At 38.2% G+C, this 21,828-nt stretch overlaps 3 protein-coding genes across 4 annotated transcripts; 1 reads left to right on the top strand and 2 right to left on the bottom strand.

Annotated features, from left to right (window-relative positions):
* Positions 1–845: 845 nt before the first annotated feature.
* LOC131024823 (uncharacterized) lies at positions 846–5,091 on the bottom strand. Of its 2 annotated transcripts, XM_057954363.1 has the most exons (10): positions 4,733–5,091; positions 4,261–4,326; positions 3,738–3,918; positions 3,364–3,560; positions 3,189–3,239; positions 2,635–2,726; positions 2,408–2,469; positions 1,470–1,558; positions 1,281–1,385; positions 846–1,201 (listed from the first exon to the last, which is right to left on the bottom strand). In XM_057954363.1, the coding sequence occupies exons 1-10, from the start codon at positions 4,994–4,996 to the stop codon at positions 1,064–1,066; spliced, it is 1,245 nt and encodes a 414-aa protein (XP_057810346.1). In that variant the 5' UTR covers positions 4,997–5,091; the 3' UTR covers positions 846–1,063. The 2 variants fall into 2 exon arrangements, with proteins under 2 accessions (XP_057810346.1, XP_057810345.1); XM_057954362.1 differs by having other exon boundaries at positions 846–1,385; positions 4,733–5,070.
* A 9,570-nt stretch (positions 5,092–14,661) lies between these two features.
* On the top strand, positions 14,662–16,291 carry LOC131024821 (uncharacterized). Its single transcript, XM_057954360.1, has 4 exons — positions 14,662–14,891; positions 15,057–15,109; positions 15,349–15,486; positions 15,573–16,291. The coding sequence occupies exons 1-4, from the start codon at positions 14,794–14,796 to the stop codon at positions 16,067–16,069; spliced, it is 786 nt and encodes a 261-aa protein (XP_057810343.1). The 5' UTR covers positions 14,662–14,793; the 3' UTR covers positions 16,070–16,291.
* Positions 16,292–16,431: 140 nt separating this feature from the next.
* LOC131024820 (pentatricopeptide repeat-containing protein At2g22410, mitochondrial-like) lies at positions 16,432–18,516 on the bottom strand. The gene has a single exon (XM_057954359.1). It carries the CDS (start codon positions 18,435–18,437, stop codon positions 16,446–16,448), a length of 1,992 nt encoding a protein of 663 aa, XP_057810342.1. The 5' UTR covers positions 18,438–18,516; the 3' UTR covers positions 16,432–16,445.
* Between the last annotated feature and the right edge of the window lie 3,312 nt (positions 18,517–21,828).

The following is a 21,828-nucleotide window of genomic DNA, read 5'->3' as shown; positions in this document are numbered from 1 at the left end:
TATATTTATATTTTTACATTATTTTACAGGTTTTTAATTATTTTTTCGAAAAAAAAGTTTTTTTTTTTGCATTGGTTCGGTAAACCGAACCGAAACCGACGGTTTTATCGATTTAGTTTCGGTTTGGTTTGGCACCCCCAATTGGTGCGGTTCAGTTTCAATTTTAACCATCGATTCGATTTTCGAGTTTGAATTTTTAGTTCGATTTTGCACCGAACCGAACCGATGCTCACCCCTAACCCACACAAAAGTGAAAAAACTACCTGCACGCAGACAAAACTGAACACAAAACCACTCACAAAAAAGAGTTTGCCTTTGAATTTAGTTTGATCTTTATGTTAAAGCTGGATTTAGTTTGATCTTTAAAGTCGGAGTTGGATTCGTCGTTACTTTACTTTTTCGCAAGTTTTAATGCATTTCATGTTTATATTAATTGATATTTGCTTCTGTTAATTAAATATATGTTCTGGCTAGTTTGTATATCCAAGTTAGATGAGATGATCTATAAAGCCTGTGTTAATGATGATTTCGAATTGAAGCACAGAGTCGAATATGCATGGAATTAAGAAGAAAATAATAATAATAAAACACAAACAGTAACCAAAATGAACAAGGAAAATAAAAGAAATCGATGAGAGATTAGCTTCGATTCACCTGTGATAAGTCAAAGGGTGTTTGGTTAAGCTTATTTTAAAGAGCGAACTTATAATTTTTTTATACTTATAAGATATTTCAATAGCTTAAATATAATTTCTTAAGAGCTTATAAATTGTCAAAGTGTTTGGATAATAGAGCTTATAAGCTAGAGAGAAATTTTTAATTAGAAAAAGAAAATCGAAAAGAGATGAAATTAAAATGATATATGATGAAATAAAAATTCATAATTGAATTGTTTTTGTAAAATAAATATTTCTTTAAGATAATGAAAAAATAAATTGAGATAGAGTAACTTATTTTTTGGAGAACTTATTTTTATACTTTATAAGCTCCTAAGCAACTTATAAAGTGTTTTAAAAAGCTTATAAGCTCCGCCAAACACCCTCTTAGACGAACCAACCTCTGTTCACACCAAGCAGCCTTTAAAGCCTTTCCTCAAGGCAGTTTCATCCAAGTTCCTTCCTATAAACACAAGTTTGTTTATCCTTTTCTCGTCGGCGCCCCATTCCTTGCCCGGGGATCCATCGAAAAGAGCATGAACTCCCTGCAAGGTTACGACAAGAATGCATAACAATATTGTGTGATACATCATGAGTTGAATTGAAGATTGACTGAGGACAGACCTGGAAAACATAGCGCTGCTCAGAGTCGCTCACTGACAATATCCCTTTCATCCTGTAAAGATCATCGCCTTTCTCTTCCACTAATCTTTCGAGCCAATCATCAAACTGAGTCACCAGACATAGCAATAATAAGAACAGGAATCGACTTCCAACTATGACTGACAATAGAGCAGGAAGAGGAACCCTTACATAATCAAGGTCTAAGGTTCCATCAGAAACAATGCTGATGCTGGAGACGGAAGAATCGTGTACATGATCATGCCCTTTATGATGATGCTCTGTAAAAGGATCTCTAGTTATAAGAACACGAAAAAGTAGGATAAATTTATTTTATTAGATCACATGCAATTTAGACATCATCTAAATCTGTATCTTGACCATCAAAAAGTCTAACCCCAAACCGCCACACCTCAAACTAGCTTAGAATCTAGATCAATGTTACCTTCTGGTCTTCAGATATGCAAGATACATTAGTCCAATTCACCATATATATAGAGCATAATATCTCATCTTACGGCAGAATAGCTGTTGATAGTTACCAGACCTCAATTATATGAAATGGCAGAAATCTTTGAATTACATGGAATTTCTTTACAGCAATTATAAGAGGCTTTGCATGGACTATTGTATAATTTGTATTAATCCAATCTTTCTCTAAAACTATTATCCCTTAAATCTCTCTTATGCAATGGAAATTAGACAGTGGCAGGATGTTCTTGCATAACTTATGTATTAACAACCGACAAACATGTCCAAGAACATTTTGCCTTTTTTTTCATGTCAATAAGAGATGGTGTTAGTTTTTTTCATTGTCTCACTACAAAGTTCCACAAATCACTATCAACTTCCATATGAATATCCAATTTTAGATTTGCTCAGCTCAGCTCAGCCAATGATGCCAAAAATTGATTGTCTCCAAAAACAATAAAACAAATTGCATATCAATAAGTTATCTCAAGTTAATAGCACAATTGTCATGTCAGTTCATACACAATAGCTTCTCTTTTGCATATGTTCTCCATTTTGGTATTACGTATCTTTAGCATAGAGTTTTGAATAAGAACATTGAACAGTGTAAGGGGGAGGGGAAATCAAGAATAATTCTAGGCAAGTTATAGCATACTCACCATGACCAGTTTCATGTTGATGAGAACAATGAGAATCTTCTGATTTAACTTCAGCTTCAATCCTGCACAACATAATGCATTTAAATACTATAAAAAAGTGGTCTGCTAACCGTGATCATCATACAAAACCAATATTTCAGTAGGTAAAAGATGGGATTTAAGGAAAAAAAAAAAAGCAACATCGACCGTAATGGGTTTCGCTTTCAAATAAGATAAAGTTATAATACCTGTCAAGATCATATCCTCCCACTCCTAAAACAAAGTCCATGTCAACTAACCCATATTTAGCTCGTTTTATTTGTGCCATTCCATTGATATGCTGAAAAGTCAACAAATATCATGTTTGTGAAACAAATAAAATGCACCAAAAAGATTACCCAACGAGAAGGATATAAATATAATGAGAGACATATGAGTTATTTTTCTACCAAATGTTATCATCAAGAACGGCACAAAAGTAAACTATTTCGGCTGATCCGTAGTACCAAAAGGCAAAACCAACCAAGGGACATAGCCAAAAGAAGTAAATCAAGTGAAGTTGTATAAGAGGACAACTGGGTAGAATAACTAATCAGGCATCCAAAGTCAATAACTTTACAAGATTCTAAAAATTGTAGATAGAACTGAAATTTTAATTGAAGTTTCAAAAGATCCCACATTTTGAGAAGAAAAACAGAAAAGAAGATTAGTTAAATTCAAGTTTGGAGCATGGGATTCATCTTCAGAACCTTTAATCATAAACTCTCACTCATAAAAAGAACTTGAATCAGAGCATACATACCTTAATTCTGTTTGTCAATGACTCCACTTCTGCCTCACTCGCTAAATCTGTCTGTCGATATTAACTTAATTAGAAAAGTACAAGATCCTAGAACTTCCTGAAGCCTTCAAAGCTAGAGATGACAAAAGAATTGACAAAAGAATTAATGCTACATAAAGATTGAAAATAAGCATACTTTGTTTATGATAATACGGTCTGCAAATGCAATTTGTTCCACAGCCTCGTTCACCACAAATCTAGGTTTAACTTCATTCAAATGTTTGATGGCATTCACGGAGTCCACTAAAGTAACAACTCCATCAAGTTTCACGTGGCGTGAGAGAAGCTCGTCACTATAAAAGGTTTCAATCACAGGACCAGGCTTTGCAAGACCTGAATAACAAACATCACCTCACTATATGTCAATATGTCAGGAGACTCAGGATTGAGACAGAATCTTGAATGAACAAAAAATAAACAATGTATGGATTCTACAAGTTTCTCTTTGGGAAAGTGCAAGGACATAAATGAATAGCAGATCCATGACAAAATTCATGCATTTAACATTACCTGTTGTTTCTATAACAATGTGGTCAAATTTGTCTCGCTTCTTATTGACCAACTCCAAAAGCATTTTGACAAGATCTCCACGCACAGTACAGCATAGACAACCATTATTTACCATGATAATCTCTTCATTAGATGAAGAATGGCTAGCAACCAGCGAGCTATCGATATCTACTTCACCAAACTGCACTCAGCATGTATCATAAGATAACCTCAATATAGATAGTATGATAGCACATAATTTCCAAAGAGTTTCTTTTGATTGATTTATCTCTTCTCTCCTCAAAATGGACAAAACTAATTGTACAATTTTGCAAGAGCACTAACTTTCTGCATCTTCCATATTTTTCCTTTATCTTAGGGATAGAAACACAGTTTCTGGTGGCTCAGCTTAATTACTTAATAACTTAGCAACAGGACGTGGGGTGCAGAATCTTAACATACAACAAATACAAAGTCAATTTTCGGAAGCTGCTTACTAAGGAGTATTATGACAATAGACAAGAAATGAACATCAAAGCCATACCTCATTCTCTATGACAGCAATCCGCTTTCCATGTTGAGATGTCAATATATGATTCAAAAGCGTGGTCTGCAACAGTTTAACAAAATTACGACAAAAATTCAGGGAGCAAAGAGCAGTATCCTTCATATAGTCAGTAAGGGAATTTAATGAGATTGTGGCAATAACCCAAATTCACTTAGATTTCAACTTCCAAATCACCACTTGTACAAAAAAGCATCAAAAGAAATAGCAACGCAGATAATTCATAACTGTAATCCTAACAACTGCAAGAATAAAAATTTCGAAAGACAAACTTTTTCCCTTAGTAATAATTACATTACACAAAGAGGTAAAGTCACATGAATCCTAATATTTGTTCCATACCATCATTCAACCAAAAATTAATGAAACCCAATTGCCTATAATGTAACCAGAGACCCACAAACACCGGAAAAACGAGGAAACAAGCACGCCTGGAAAGTTGATTGCGCACCTTTCCGGAGCCAAGGAAACCGGTGATAACGGTGGCGGGGACACGGTTGTCGAGATTGAAAGCGGCAGCGACGGAAGAGTTCAAGTCCTGAGTGATGGAGTGGGATGCGTCGGTAGAGAAGCTTCTGGAATGGAAATTGGTTTCTTTATAAAGGAAGGAGTGGAGAATTATGGGGAGATAATTAGCGAGATGACATGGTCCAGGAGAGTGGAAGAGGGTACGGGGTGTCGTTCTCGAAAGCAGGAATCTGACCGCAGTTGCCATTAAAGTTCAGCAGGAGAGAAGAAGAAGCTTAAACCCTAAACCCCCCCCACAGCTCTTCACTCAAATTTAAGAATCCCCCGGCTCCATAATACTCCGTCCGTCCACAAAAAAAATAGTCATTTTTTATTATTTTAAAATGTTCATAAAAATAAATTATTTTTTATTTTTAAAAATTATTTATCACATGGTGATTCTTATTATTCACTCAAAATATAATTAATTATCATTGCTATTTTTTAAGTAGGATCATTTCTTCGCCCACAATACAATAAATAATTTTATTGAAATTCGTATTGTCTCTTATTATGATTATTTTTTATAGACAGAGGGAGTAATAATCCTCCAAATAATAATAATAATAATAATAATAATAATTCTCACTAATTCAAACTAGCGATGCATCTGAATCACAGTATCAACCTATCTATTAATTATGTATACAACTACATATTAAAGACAACACCATTAGAATATCCTTGTTCAAAAGGTTCTTCTACTGAAAGTTGCCGGATCAACTTATAGAAATCTATGATAAGGTCTATGGTATGCTTCAAGTTAGTTTTTCTTACATTTTAATGGATGAAACAGTTTTGGGAGCTAGTTTTTCTTCATTTTCTAGCAGCATCTGCATCTACTACATGATAGTATATATTTACCTTAATATATAGCTTGGTGATTACTTAAGAGCAATTGTCCCAAATAAGTCATGGAAGAAGATGATTTTATGAAAATCTTCCACTAAAAAATTTTTAGCTTTGATGGACTGCTAAAGAAATAATTTATTTATTAATGCATTACTATTATTAATTGTTGAATCTATGTTTGGATTCTCAAATCTAAACCTCCACATGTTGTATTTAAGGATGTTATTTGTTGTTCAGGACATCTAGATTTATTCTCGGCCTAAACCTTCGCCTATAGCTCATACTAGACAATTCGTTCCAATGAGTGAGACTTTCATCTTCAACAGTGTGGATCACAAATCACATTGCTTTGAGCTCGAAAGATCTAGAGGGTATGTGTCGTGCTATCTCGTATCTGAAGAGTTCGTTTCCAGCCATGATGCCATTCGACTTTGCAGGTAGATTGCGAGTTGAAAATAGTAACTTGATGAAAAATCTCGTATCTTACTCATATGGAGCAGCACCCTTATATGATCAACCTCGACAAAGAGGAGTTTTTCAATTTAGTTGTGTAATTTTTGTATTGCCTTTTATTTTCATAGTTATCGCTCAATTTTTAGTTTTAAATTTTTCAAAATTTCTTGTTTTTATCATAATTTTATATATTATTTTTAACATAAAAAATTTGTAATGGTTAAAAATTATAATAAAAATATTTTTATATAATATTGTGATTAGGCGGTCATAGATAAATCATTCAAAATAAATGTGGTTGAATTGGATGAAAATTGATGATATAGAAGAAAGATAAATTAATTAAATATTGATGAGGTCGGATGGTTGGGAAGATGATAATGGTAGTCTATGATGCACGGATTCTTCAAAAATTAGCATGTACGGCGAATCGGATTCTTTTAGGGTGCGATTCTCTCGGATTCTCGTCAGATTCGCACCCGATTCGCCACATGGCGTATCTTTTAAAATAATTTATAAAAATAAACCAGATTCGCAAATTCCATAGGCGAAATTCACGTATCTCGTGCACGAAAGACCTACACAAGGTTATTTTGATAATTTTATTTTCAGTTATGACTTATATATTGGACTAATAATATTTGAATCGTTATATTGTTGCTCAATTAGTTAATATAATTGAAAATGCTTAACTTTTGGGTAAAATAAAATGTAAATTACATATAATTAAGAGTAAATATATAAAACTATCCACTTTCATGTTGTAAAGATAAAAATTGTCCACTAACATAAAAATAATAAAAACTGTCCACTTTTTGATTGAAAAGACGGAAATACCCTTAACTTTAAAAACATAAAAATTAACCATTTTTCTTTCACTCTCTCTCTCACTACCGCCGCCGCCACCACCTCTCTCTTCCTCCACCACCTCCTACTTCACCACCGCCGCCACACTCTCCGATGCCGACCTCCGTGCCACCGCCTAACGAGATCTACACCGCCTCGACCTCGTCGCCTCCGCCATCTCCTGCTTCGCCCCCCGCCGCGAAGCGCCGCCGCCCCGGCCTCGCCGCCCCCGTCATCTCCTGCTTCACCCCCGCAGCGACTTTAGCCTCCGCCCGCCACCAATTCCTTCGAAGTAGAGGAGGATGAGTGGTTCCGCGGCAGCTGCGGAGGATCTCACCGACGCGCCATCGTTTCTAGGGTTTCTGACGAGCTGGTCTGTTAAGTTTTTCCACCTCATGTGAAAGCCCACAACTTTTGACAAAAGTTGCGGATGAATAATTTGAAAGTTTGAAGCAGCAAAAGTTTGACAGATTTTTTCAGCAATTGGAAGTCAACAATTGCGGCCATAAAGTTCAACAATTTGCAGCTCAGATCTCCTATAAATTGAGCTCATTCTGCAGAAGGAAAGATGTGCAGAAGTGCGAGAAGTGTGAGGCAAAACAAGAGAGAGTGTGGTGAGTGCTTTTTGAGAGAAGAAAAGTGTGAGGAAAAATCATAGGATTTTTCATCTCTCTTAAAATAGTAGCTCAGTCCTCTTGTGTTTTCCAAGTTATTAAACTTGAGATTTGTGTTTCCCCTATTTTGTGTAGGGAGAATTTTGTAAGCCTACTATATACATAGTGGAAGATTTCTAGACTACGGTCTCGTGGTTTTTCCCAATTTGGGTTTTCCACGTAAAAATTCTTGTCTCATATTTTCTTATATTTTGCACCAAATATTTTTCTTGGTTTGGATCCCATTTTGTAATCCAGCAAGAGGGAAAAGAATTATCCTGGTTCCGCTGTGCAAGTGTCATTTATTTTGACACTCTTGAATATTTATTCACCACTTTTCCCAACAAGTGGTATCAGAGCCACTTTGGTTATGAGGCGGATTAAAAATGGAGGAATCGTCGTCGCTTGGTGGTATGTTCAAATTGAACGGATCAAATTACTCAATTTGGAAGCCAAGCATGTTGGATCTTCTCTATTGTAAGGATCTCTATTTGCCCTTACATGGAGATGATGCCAAACCAAAGGATATGAGTGATGATGAATGGGTCATCATGCACAGAAAAACAGTTGGTTACGTCCGGCGCTTCATTGAACACAGTATTTTTCATCATTTTGCTAATGAGGAAAAAGCTGACGTTCTTTGGAAGAAAATGGAAGCTATGTTTGAAAGGAAAAATGCTTTAAACAAAGCTTCCATCATCAGAAAAATCGTTCGCTTGCGATATGCGGAGGGTGCCAACATGACGGAGCACCTCAATGCATACCAGGGTCTTATCAACCAATCCACCAACATGAAGATTTCTCTTGATGATGAAGTCGTAGCTTTATTGCTACTTAGTTCGTTGCCAGACAGTTGGGACACTCTTGTAGTGTCAATCAGCAACTCGGCTCCAGGTGGAGCACTGACCTTGCAGATGGTCAAAGATTGTCTTCTTAATGAAGAATCCAGAAGAAAAGATCAAGAACGTTCTTCTGAGACAAAGGCGATGATTGCTGAAAACGGAGATCGGGGGAGAAGTAAAAGTAAAGGCTCTCAATACTCGAGAGATAAATCCAGGGGGAAGTCTAAACCCAGAAAAGACTTCAAATGCCATTATTGCGGTGGTCCAAACCACTATGAGAGAGACTGCAGAAAGAAGAAAAGAGATCAAGCGCGTGGAAATAATGAAAATGCTGAGAAAGACACAACAGCAGTTGCAACTGATGGCGATGTTGTCGTAGTTTGCGATGATGCTCTTGTGAGTTCGTCATGCCAACAAACAGACTGGATCGTTGATTCGGGTGCATCATATCACATTACACCACATCGTGATATGTTTGCATCCTACACCGGTGGCAGCTTTGGCAAAGTCAGAATGGCCAATCATGGTGTGACAGAAGTTGCTGGTATAGGAGACATTGTCCTGCTTACTAACACTGGATGTAAGCTTATCTTAAAAGATGTCCGACATGTTCCTGATATCAGACTCAATATTATTTCCACTGGCAAGCTCGACGATGATGGTTACATCAACCATTTCGGCGAAGGAAAATGGAAGCTAATCAAAGGCTCTCTAATTGCAGCAAAGGGTAGAAAGCAAAATTCTCTCTACATGATGCATGCAACGTTGTCCAATGGAGAGGTGAATGCAGTCGTCAAAAATTCCTCCATTGAGATATGGCATAAGAGGCTTGGGCATCTGAGCCAGAAAGGTCTGGAGATCTTGGCTAGAAGAAGCCTCATCCCTGAGGTAAAAGGAATGCACTTGGAAACCTGTGTTGATTGTTTGGCCGGAAAACAACACAGAGTTGCATTCAAGAGCTTCTCTCCCTCAAGAAGAGCTCAACCTCTTGATTTGGTGCATACAGATTTGTGCTACATGAAAGATAGAACTCTTGGTGGCGCACTATATTTCGTCACTTTCATTGACGATTTTTCGAGGAAAGTCTGGTGTTTTGCTTTGAAAACCAAAGACCAAACGTTGGAGGTCTTTAAGAATTTTCAAGCAAAAGTCGAGAGACAAACGGGAAGGAAACTGAAGTGTGTTCGTGCAGACAACGGCGGTGAGTACCAAGGCCCGTTTGAGCAACACTGCAGGAACCATGGTATCAAGCTTGAGAAAAGCGTCCCAAAGACCCCTCAACACAATGGCGTGGCAGAAAGGATGAACAGAACAATTTGTGAGAGAATCAAATGTATGCTGTCGCACTCCAAACTGCCAAAATCCTTTTGGGGTGAAGCTATGAGGACCGCAGTGGACTTGATCAACCTTTCTCCATCAACTCCTCTAGATGGTGACATTCCAGATAGAGTTTGGTCCGGGAAAGACGTGTCTTACAAACACTTGAGAGTGTTTGGCTGCAGAGCTTTTGTTCACATTCCAAAAGATGAGAGGTCCAAGCTTGATGATAAAACCAAACCATGTATCTTCTTGGGATACGCTCATGAAGAGTTTGGTTATAGATTATGGGACCCAGTTAACAGGAAAGTCATCAGAAGCAGGGATGTTGTATTCCTTGAAGATCAAGTTCCTGATGATGCGAAAGAAAAGCCTGAATCTAATTCAGAAGTTTCTGTCAACTTAGATCCAGTTTCTTCACCGACACTCCAGAATTACGGGGGAGATACCCAATCGGAGCATGGTGATCCGGTTGATGATGAAGCAGGTGACGATCAGACTCCACCTGTACAAGTTGATGTCCCTCCAGTTAGAAGGTCTACCAGAGAAAGACAACCTTCTACCAGATATAGCCCACATGAGTATGTAATGCTCACTGATGGAGGAGAGCCACAGAGTTTTGTAGAAGCCATGGCGCATGACCAAAAGGAGAAGTGGTTAGAAGCCATGAAGGAGGAGATGAACTCCTTAGTTGAAAATCACACCTATGACTTAGTGAAGTTGCCAGCCGGCAAGAGATCGCTGAAAAACAAGTGGGTCTACCGATTAAAGGCTGAGGAGAATAGCTCACAACCAAGGTACAAGGCGAGACTGGTTGTGAAGGGTTTCAGTCAGAAAAAGGGTGTTGATTTTGAAGAGATTTTCTCACCAGTGGTGAAGATGTCTTCAATCAGAGTGGTGCTCGCGATTGCTGCCAGTTTGGACCTGGAGATCGAGCAACTTGATGTGAAGACTGCATTTCTACATGGAGATTTAGACAAAGAAATCTACATGGACCAGCCTGAAGGTTTCAAAGTCAAAGGAAAAGAGAACCTTGTATGCAGGTTGAAGAAGAGCTTGTACGGCCTGAAACAAGCTCCCAGATTATGGTACATGAAGTTTGAGTCCTTCATGTCAACCCATGGCTACAACAGGACCACCTCAGATCACTGTGTTTTCTTCAAGAAGTTCGCAGGAGGTGATTTTATCATATTGTCTGTCTACGTTGACGACATGTTAATTGTAGGCCATGATGCCAGCAAAATTGATAAGCTGAAGAAAGAGCTAAGCAAGTCTTTTGCGATGAAAGACTTAGGCGCGGCTAAGCAGATCCTTGGAATGAAGATCTTCAGGGACAGGAAGAGCAAGAAGCTCTGGTTATCTCAAGAACAATATATTGAGAAAGTTCTTGAAAGATTTAGAATGAGCAAGTCGAAGCCAGTCGCCACTCCACTTGCGGGTCATATGAAGCTAAGCTCAGCACAATGCCCGACAAGTGAGACAGAAAAGAAAGAACTGCAAAAGATTCCATATGCTTCTGCGGTGGGAAGTCTAATGTATGCCATGATATGCACTAGACCTGACGTCGCTCACGCAGTTGGTGTGGTAAGTCGATTTCTCTCAAACCCAGGAAAAGAGCATTGGACAGCAGTGAAATGGATATTTCGGTATCTGAGAGGTACTTCTAAACTTTGTCTGAAGTTTGGTGATAACCATATTCTACTTGAAGGATATGTGGATGCAGACATGGCTGGTGACATAGATTCCAGGAAATCCACATCGGGATACCTGATGAGACTTGCAGGGGGAGCTATCTCGTGGCAATCGAAACTTCAAAAATGCGTGGCATTATCCACAACGGAAGCTGAGTACATTGCTGTGACGGAAGCTTGCAAAGAGGTGTTGTGGTTGAAGAAGTTTCTACAAGAGCTGGGCTTGAAGCAAGAGAAGTATGTGCTTTACTGCGATAGTCAAAGCGCAATTCACTTGAGTAAGAATTCGAGTTTTCACTCGAGATCGAAACATATTGATGTGAGATATCACTGGATTCGAGATGCACTTGAAAGGAAACTAATGCAGCTCGAGAAAATCCACACCGATGAGAATGGTGCAAATATGTTTACCAAGTCCTTACCCCGAGATAAGTTTGAGATCTGCAAACGTGAAGCAGGTCTAGTTGAATCTCCACATGACGTGGAGGGGGAGAATTGTTAAGTTTTTCCACCTCATGTGAAAGCCCACAACTTTTGACAAAAGTTGCGGATGAATAATTTGAAAGTTTGAAGCAGCAAAAGTTTGACAGATTTTTTCAGCAATTGGAAGTCAACAATTGCGGCCATAAAGTTCAATAATTTGCAGCTCAGATCTCCTATAAATTGAGCTCATTCTGCAGAAGGAAAGATGTGCAGAAGTGCGAGAAGTGTGAGGCAAAACAAGAGAGAGTGTGGTGAGTGCTTTTTGAGAGAAGAAAAGTGTGAGGAAAAATCATAGGATTTTTCATCTCTCTTAAAATAGTAGCTCAGTCCTCTTGTGTTTTCCAAGTTATTAAACTTGAGATTTGTGTTTCCCCTATTTTGTGTAGGGAGAATTTTGTAAGCCTACTATATACATAGTGGAAGATTTCTAGACTACGGTCTCGTGGTTTTTCCCAATTTGGGTTTTCCACGTAAAAATTCTTGTCTCATATTTTCTTATATTTTGCACCAAATATTTTTCTTGGTTTGGATCCCATTTTGTAATCCAGCAAGAGGGAAAAGAATTATCCTGGTTCCGCTGTGCAAGTGTCATTTATTTTGACACTCTTGAATATTTATTCACCACTTTTCCCAACACTGGTCGGCGATCAACAGAGGAGATGGCGACAGATCTCTCTCTCTCTCGACAGATCTCTCCCAGATCTGTTGTGAATTTGAGTTTTTCTAATTTCTCTCCCCCAGAAATTGAAGGCGGCGGCGGCTACCTTTCCTCTCCAGCGACGGCGACAGAGTTCCTTTCTCCATCAGCGGTACTCCAGCAGCGCGGCGTTCTCCGGTGTTTTTCGGCGCTTCTGCCATCTCCTCTCTCTCCCTCTCTTTGCTGCGACGACGTTCTCCGGTGATCAGTGGATTCCGGGCTCCGGGTTTGGCCTCAGTCGGGGGCAGAGGCTATTGATAACTTGCAGAGTTTATCTCTACAGGGGGACAATGGGATAAACAGAAGCTGTATATCTCCTTTCCACCGCATATTGTGCAGGCCATATGCTCGATAAAATTACCAAGAGAAGTTTTTGGCGAAATTGATTTTCATATGTATGGATGTATTTGGCTGTCTGATTTTCCAAGAATCTTGTTTTCTAGTGTGTGCGTGTGTTTCTTACAAATTTCTTCCTTTTGTCCATATCTGACAAAGAATTATGGTTTTGGAATTATTTAAATTATTATGCTTTCGTTATTTTGTGGAGATATGATCTTGGAAGAAAAGGCTTGTTTTTGTTAAGGTGGTCTGTGGTTTTGATTAATGGAAGAAAGTGTTTAGTTTATGGGGAAAAACAAGTCTTGGAAATTTAAGCTATAATTCAAGTATGCATTTATTTTGGTTAGGATATTTGAGTATGTTTTTGGAGGTTGGTGTCCGGAGACATGGAGAGGATTTAGTGTAGCTGCTGTGAAGGATTTATGACCACTTGTGAAGCTCTCTCTTTCCTTGTAAAAGCATATCTGAAATTTTATTTTTGAATATTGCAAATCTTCTTGAACTTTTGTTTGTGAATTTTGTTGGCTGTTTGTAGAAGATTTGGTGTGAGGAGGGAGATTAGTCAAATTAATATTCTTGGTTTGATGCCTGGAGATTTTGTTGATTTGATGTTTTTGATTAGTATGCAAAAGCCTATAGCTTAATTGAGTAATTAATGTTTCACTTAATCGAGAATTCATTTGTGGTAGATTTTATGTTAGTAGGTTTAATTTTCTAAATTTCACAGCTAGATTTATGAATTCACAACTTTATGTTTTTAAATTCAGAATTAGATCTATGAATTCACAACCAGCTCGATGAATTCATAACTTAATGTTCTTAAATTCACAACCAGCTCGATAAATTCACAACTTAATATTGTTGAATTCACAATCAAATCTATGAATTCACAACTAAAACTCGAATTCACAACCAAAATAAATTTCAGTTTTAGCCGTGAATTCAAACTTTAAAAACCCCAAATTCACAACTATTTGAATTCACAACCAAAATAAATTCTAGTTGTGAATTAAATTCAGATTGTGAATTCGACTGATTGTGAATTCACAACCAACATAAATCTGGTTGTGAATTAAATTTTGGTTGTGAATTCGACTGGTTGTGAATTCACAACCAAAAAATTCTGGTTGTGAATTCGACTGGTTGTGAATTAAGTTTTGGCTGTGAATTCGACTAGTTGTGAATTCACAAACAAAAAATTCTGGTTGTGAATTCGACTGGTTGTGAATTCACAATTCACAACCAGTGTGAATTCACAACCAAAAAAATTTTGGTTGTGAATTCACACTGGTTGTGAATTGCGGGATTTTTTAAAGGGGTGATGTAAAGTGGACATTTTTTTAATTTTTAATGTGAAGGGCATTTTGGTAACAATGGACATTTTTTAAGTTTTTTATTTTAGTGGACATTTTTTATTTTTACAATATGAAAGTGGCCATTTTAAAAATCCACTCTATAATTAATTTAAAAAAATTTAAATTGTATATATTTTATAAGCATTATATATCATAAAATTTTAATAATTAGATGTATCTTTGTCGAAGCACCTTATAATTTTTAAAAACCCATATTCTCGTACTCGTATCGTATCGCCCCCGCATCCGCAGCTATGCAACATAGATGGTAGTCTAAGAGCGAATAATGGAGGCTGGAATTTTGATAAATGAAAAGTAAAAATAAAGGGATGCTAAGACAGAAATGGAGACAGGTAGCAGAGCAGCATTGGACAACGCGTCTACACTCACTACTGTCTCTCTCTCTCTACAGCGAAGACAAACTCTACCAATATAATGCTATCTACTATCTCCATATACACATTCTGATCCCACAAAATGGAAGAGACCGTAACGTATTTTCAGAGCCCAACTGAAGATTCACTTTCTCTCTTAGCTGCCCACAACTCTCCTCGTTGCGCCCTTGATTCGTCTCAGTACGTTCTCACTTTTCACTAACTAAACATCCTCCTCTCTCTCTCTCTTGTTTTTTGGGGATTACCTGTGCGCCTGCTTCTTGTTGCCTTTATTGCTTGCTAAATTGTGAATATTCCAAAATTAACTGCACTTGAATTGATTATCACTCTTTCACCAATTGGCAGGGTATGGATTAAGATGGGCGACTTCGATGAAAACTTCAAACATGGCCAACAAGGTAAACACCCCCAAATTCAAGGATAAAATCAATATTTGTTTGTTGCTGTCTTAGAAGAGGTTGTCTCTTAGATTTCATGTTGTTCCAAGAATGTTCTAGATGCTCTATTGAAGTTCTTTTCAACTTTTTCCCTCAAATCACTTTTTAGGGAGGGGAATGGGGATAGGTAGATTTGTAAAATCTGGGAGCAAATGGTGGAATGTTGGCAGTTTTCACATATTCTTCATTTGTGTGTGTAGACGAGGGGTGGGAGAAGACGAAGATGACTAGAAAAGCAAAGAGAAGCAGATGTATTTACTCACTGGAAAAGCCGATTTTAACTGAATGTGATTCCTATGCTTCCAACTCCAAGGATCCAGATGCTCATCATGCATCAAGTACAAAGATTCACCAAAATCATATGTTGATGTTGTTGTCTTGGCTTTCAGCTATGAGTTCTCATCAGTGTTGCTTCTCATTGCAGGTGTAGTTAAATCTCATAACAACCACCAAATACTCAACACGAAAACAAGGGATCACTTGGATTTAGAGGTTGTGAGCTTCTTGGACAATAAGGATGTAATGGAAATGGTGCTGGTGGATGTGCAGATGAGTGTTAACGCAACCCCTCATGCTGAAAACGCCCCCACCCCGTTTGTTAGCCTAACAAGTGAAGCATGCGGCATAGCAGTCATAGGATACCCCTTGGATGTTGGAGAGGTACGAGATGAAAGTGTAGCGTGCAAGCTGTTTCGTGATCGAGGGAGGCTTGTTTGGAGGACTTCTAAAAGGAGTCCCGTCTGCTATGTCACGAGCTCCCCCTGTAAGAATACCAGGGACGCGATGCTCCCAGCTCTGCTCAGTAAAGAGAAATCCCTTGTGAAGTTGCTCAAGAACTCAAACCAAGGGAAGAGAGCATCCAACAAAACTTGTGTTCCAGTGCAGCTCATTTTAAGAAAGATAGTAGCAGCACTTGATTAGGTACACTCTTAAGCCAGGAGATGTAGTTTCGATAGTTCATTAGTTGCTACATCTTTTGCTACTAGAGAGGATTGTTTTATTTTCCCTGGTTTTAGGATTTTCTAATCTTGTAGTTTGGCTTTTGTGAAGTTGTAGTTTTAGCATAAGCCAATTTCCTCTTAGTTCTGTAAATCTCAAATCTTCTATTGCCTTGAAGTTGAGTTCCTTCTACTTTGATGTTCATTTTTACTTTTTTAAGTAGTTATGAATCAATTCAAGCTACTACATCCCCTGCAATCATGGATATTTATTTAATTGTGGTCCTAAAAGAAGACAAGCTAATGCAAAACCCTTGATGCTCAAACCTCCAACTCAAAACAACATTTGAGGAAAATGTCTATAAAAATGTATCAATATGGTTTAATGTACAAGAATCCAACTTTGAAAACAAGAAAATCTCATCTAAAACTCTGTATATGGCTTGAGAATGAGGATGTGATTCATCTGCGACTAGAAACTCATGAAACTCGCCCTCTACCTCGATCAAGCTAGACCCTGCTGTCTTCTTCACACCCTTCTCTCTCATCATACTTCTAGCCATCCTCACGTCGCCCCATTTCTTGTTATCGGCACACAAGCTAGCTAGCAGCACGTACGTCCCACTATGTCCCGGATCCAAGACCATAAGCTTCTCCGCAGCAAGCTTCCCCAACTCCACATTCGCATGCATCCGACACCCATTAAGAAGAGCGCCCCAAATAGCTTCATCCGCCTCCATCTCCATCGAGTTTATCAAGCCATAGGCTTCTTTCAATAGCCCTACTCTTCCAAGTAAATCAATCACACACGCATAATGCTCCATTGCAGGAGTTACTCCAAATGACTCCATACCCCTGAAATAGCCCCAACCTTCCTCGACTAGCCCTCCGTGAGCACAAGCCGACAGAATGCCCACAAACGTGATATTATCAGGCTTGAATCCGAGTTCCACCATATGCTCAAATAGGCCTAGGGCCTTTCCTGCATGACCATGAGATGCATATGCAACAATCATGGAGTTATACGACACCAAATCTTTCTTCGTCGTCTCATCAAATATCTTCCTAGCAGCATCAATGCTCCCACATTTAGCATACATATCGACAAATGCATTACATAGTATAGTACTGAGATGAATCCGTTTTTGCTTGACGTAGTGATCGTGAATCCGTTGCCCTACCTCCATACAACCGGATTGAGCACACGCTGAGAGCACCGACACCAAAGTGGTTTCCATGGGAGGAGCAAAAGCTTCGCTCTCCATCTTATGAAACAACTCCAAAGCCTCCATCGGCATATTATTCTGTGAGTATCCTCCTATCATCGCGTTCCAAGAAACCACATTCCTCTCCGGCATCTCATCAAACAGCTTCCTTGCCAGCTCAACCTCCCCATTTTTCGCGTGCCCGTTTATCATGCTAGTCCATGAGAAAACATCCCTCACCTCCATCCGATCAAAGATCTCCTTAGCTTTTTCCACACCCCCACATTTCACATACATATCCAACATGGCATTCATCATATTCAAACTGAATCTAAGTCCCTTCGTCATCACGAACTCAGAAACCCTCTCTGCAGACCTCAAATCTCCCTTGTGAGCACACGCAGAGAAAACAGCCACCATAGTTACGTCATTCGGCTCCACATTACTTTCAGACATTTCATCGAACATCTTCAGCGCTTCATCAATCATCCCATTTCTCGCATTCCCATCAATGATACTAGTCCAAGAAACCACATCCCTCATCTCACTCTCGCGGAAAACTCGATCCGCGCAGCTCAAACCCCCATTCTCGCAGTAAAAATGTATCAAACCGTTCCTCACAACAACATCCCCCACAAACCCTACCTTCCAAATCCTACAATGCACAAACTCTCCCACTCTCAAATCTCCCAAACCCTCGCAAGCTTTCAGCCCAAATACATAGCTTCTCCTATCCATCTCCACGCATTCCCTAACCATTCTAACAAAATAACAAAAGCCCGCTTCGAAAAACCCTTTTCTGACGCAGCCCCTTATTATTGTATTCCAAATATACACATTGGGTTCGAGAATTTGAGAGAAAAGAGCATTTGCATATCGAAGATTTCCGCTTTCGTCCACTGCGATAAAAGATAGGAGCCTGCTGATTGGGAAGAGATGGAAGAGGAGGCCGGTGCGCGTCATGTTGGCGTGAATTTGCTTTGCCTGCGACATGGAATTGCAAGCTTCTATGAGAAGAAGAGTTGGGTGCGTGATTATGAGATTTGGGTTCGGATTTGAGTTCCATTTCTTGGAACTTGAGGAGAAGGCTCTGAAGTTGAAACGACTTCTTAAGGAGAAAAATTGCTTCGGTTGAAGATGTTTCATATAGGAGAAAATTGGTGGTTTTGTATGACTCTGGAAGTTTGCTCTTCTTCATGGATATGCAGCAGAGCTCATCTTTGTTCAATAGGAATTTTTTAAGTTTTTAACTTTGGGTTTTGACAAATAAAAGTAACAAATTATTTCGAATTTACGATCTTAACGTAATTTTTGGAGTATGACGAATTAAATCATCACCTTTTTAATTTTTATAGTTTTATCCTCTCATTTTTTTTTTTTATCGCTAGAATGTTGAATTGGAGCTTACGTGAATTAATAAAGACGATGTCGTTTTTTGCCATGACATTGTTTTTGTGAGGCCTAAACGACGTTCCGTGCAATTTCAATTAAAAAAAATCAAATTATAAAGGGATTGTATCATGTATTTGCACCATTATATATTTAGTAAATTTATTACAAATTACGTCATAAGATGAATATTACGTAGACAACTAATTCACGTAAACTCCAACTCAATAATCCAACGATCGAATAAAACTGGAAGGAAAGGAATCGCAAAAATTTAAAAGATAATGATTTAATTCACCACACTTCAAAAAACATGTTAAAATTGCAAATTCAGAATTATTCGTAATTTTATTTGCCAAAATTCCTTTCTTTTTTGAAAAAGAAGAATAAGAACCTTAGTAGAAATCTTTGAAATGGTATTTTTTTTTTTTACTATATTTTGATGAAATAAATGACTTAAAATAAATTAACTTTATTGTTTTCAATGTCATCACAACTTAATATACACTCCATTCGTCCACGAAAAATGGGGCACAGTCACTATTTTTTGCGTCCACGAAAAATAGGGCACTTTCCTTTTTAGTAAATGGACCCACTTCTTTTCCTTATCTTTTATCCATACAAATACCCATTATTTATATATAAAAAAAAGGGTTAATTGCTTGTAAATTTACGAACTTTAGCGAAAATCTATTTTTAACACGAAATTTCAAAATTCAAATTTAATACACGAATTTTGCCCCGTTGTTCAATTTTATCAACGATTAAATCTCCGGCGACTGAGAAACACATGTAGCTCTGACGTGACTTTTAAAAGACGCGTGTAAAATTAAAACGACATTTTAACTTAAAACAACTCTAAAAAAAAATTAAAACACAAAACGTTCCTTTAGATCTTCTGACTCGTCTCCCTCCATCCATTCTTGCTTCTTTTTCCTGTTTAAGATTCTCTGGCTTCGTCTGCAAAAGGGAAGTTTATTTTGTTATTTAATCCTTGTGGGACCCTGAAGAACACACTGAATTAAGTTTTTTGAAGTTTATGTGGATGGAGGTGTTAAACCTACTGATGGAATGGAAAAATGAGAGGATGTGGTTGTTGGGAGGGTAGTGACCCTGCTGTGAAAGGGAAGAAGATGATGGGCGGGGAGAGTAGTAAACCTACTGTAAAAGGGAAGAAGATAAGGGTTGGGAGGATAATCAACCAACAGGAAAGGGAAAGAAGATTGTGGCTGGAGAGGGAAGTGAACTAACTGGAAAGGGAAAGAAGATGGAGGTTGGAGAGGGTAGTGAACCTATTGGGAAGGGAAAGCGGATGGGGGCTGGAGAGGGTAGTGAACCTACTGGGAAGGGAAAACAGATAGGGGCTAGAGAGGATAGTGAACAAACTGGAAAAGGGAATTTAGTGATTGAGGGTCTGATGGATAGTGAATCTGAGGATTCTGACTATAATCCTCAAGATGAAGAACAATGGGATACTGAGGATAGCATGGATGATAGTGAATTAGGGTTTGATGATGAAGAGTACAAGGAAGTAAGAATTAATGCAAGACTAGGGCAGTATATGATTGATGATGTAGATTAGGTAGAAATCCCTGAGCCCGATATTATAGATGTAATTGATGAGGAATGGGGGATGTGGAATCTGGTTTCATATCAGATTATAGAGCTTCTGATGAAGATGTTGTCTCTGACTCTAGTGATGATGAGTTAGATGGTGGGAAGAAGAGGTTGCCTAGAGTTCTTTATGATCCTAAATGTGATCATAAAACTATGAAAGTGGTGTTAGGTATGAGGTTCATTGATGGTTATCAATGTAGGGAGGCTATCAAAACATGGGTCATATATCAAGGACATAATCTACATTTTAAAAGGGTACAAAAACACCAATTTGAGGCTGTTTGTGAACCTCCTTGTGTATGGAGGTGTTATGGTAGTCGATTAGAGCCCATTCTAGCTTTGCAATTAAAGTGTTGATTGAACCACATACTTGCACTTTCTCTATGACTAACAAACTGGCAAACTACAAGTGGATTGCTAGACAATACCTAAATGTGTTTAGGTTCAGACCTTGCATGAGTATTGAAGAATTTCAACTTGACATTAATGAAAAATATGCAATTGAACCTTCAAGAGGCAGGCTCTATAGGGCTAAGGTTGTCGCTAGAGGTGCCCACGGTCCGGTTCTCGATTTGAACCGAATCGGAACCACCAGTTCCACAGTTTCGAAAACAGGAACCGAAACCGAACCAGAAACATAGTGTCACGGTTTCGGTTCGAACCGTGAACCGGTGGTTCCAGTTTCAATTTCGAACCTGCGGTTCCCGGTCCCGGTTCCAAAAGATGGAACCGTTTTTTATATATTTTTTATTTTTATTTTATGTTTTAAAGTGTTGGTTTGAAGTTTATAAAATGTACACAATGTTGAACTATTTATTTAGGTTGTAAATGATTGAAATTTAGTATGAATTAGCTGTGGGAATGAGGGTTGACCATTTTGTTTAGATTGTAAAGGGTTGAAGTTTAGTATAAATTCGATGTGGGAATAAGAATTTGAGATAGATAAAAGTAAAATATATAAAAGAAGCACATGAACTTATGGTTTTTTAATGCACATGATTCCCACATTGAATTTTTACTAAACATCAACCATTCACAACCTAAATAAAATGGTCAATCATCATTTCTCATTTTCACATATAATTTTTACTAAACCTCAACCATTTATAACCTAAATAAATGGTTTAACACTATTTGCATTTCATACAACACTTCAAAATATAGTAATTTTTTTAAAAAAAAATAACGGTTTGAACCAGGAACCGCCGGTTCTAGGGGCGGTTCTTGGCGGTTCCACCGTTCGGTTTTTGATTTTGAACCGGCAATCGCCGATTTCGTAAACTTGGAACCGTAACCGAATCGACCGAACTCGGTTTCAGTTTCGGTTCGAAACTGTCTAACACGGTTTTAGTTCCAGAACCGTCCCGGACGGTCTAGTTGCACGGTTCGATTCCCGGTTCCAGTTTTTTTGGCCACCTCTAGCTGCCGGCCTTGAGATGTTAAGATGCCAGCCTTAGGAGTTATGTTAATGGATTGAAAATGGTAGATAGAGAAGGGTGGTTTGAATTGGTCACTTAGGATTTTGTCTTTA

This window comes from Salvia miltiorrhiza, chromosome 5 (genome assembly GCF_028751815.1).
Source record: "Salvia miltiorrhiza cultivar Shanhuang (shh) chromosome 5, IMPLAD_Smil_shh, whole genome shotgun sequence".
Classification (NCBI taxonomy): Eukaryota; Viridiplantae; Streptophyta; class Magnoliopsida; order Lamiales; family Lamiaceae; genus Salvia; species Salvia miltiorrhiza.
The sequence above is the reverse complement of the archived record's forward strand: the minus strand, read 5'-3'. Positions and strand labels throughout refer to the sequence as shown.

Coding starts and splice junctions, on each gene's coding strand:
- LOC131024823 (XM_057954362.1), bottom strand. CDS start 4,996: ATGGCAACTGCGGTCAGATTCCTGCTTTCGAGAACGACACCCCGTACC. Junction 3,561..3,737: donor CATTGTTATAGAAACAACAG/GTAATGTTAAAT, acceptor TTTGTTATTCAG/GTCTTGCAAAGCCTGGTCCT. Junction 1,386..1,469: donor GAACCTTAGACCTTGATTAT/GTAAGGGTTCCT, acceptor CTGGTGACTCAG/TTTGATGATTGGCTCGAAAG.
- LOC131024821 (XM_057954360.1), top strand. CDS start 14,794: ATGGAAGAGACCGTAACGTATTTTCAGAGCCCAACTGAAGATTCACTT. Junction 14,892..15,056: donor TGCGCCCTTGATTCGTCTCA/GTACGTTCTCAC, acceptor ACCAATTGGCAG/GGTATGGATTAAGATGGGCG. Junction 15,110..15,348: donor CTTCAAACATGGCCAACAAG/GTAAACACCCCC, acceptor TTGTGTGTGTAG/ACGAGGGGTGGGAGAAGACG.
- LOC131024820 (XM_057954359.1), bottom strand. CDS start 18,437: ATGAAACATCTTCAACCGAAGCAATTTTTCTCCTTAAGAAGTCGTTTC.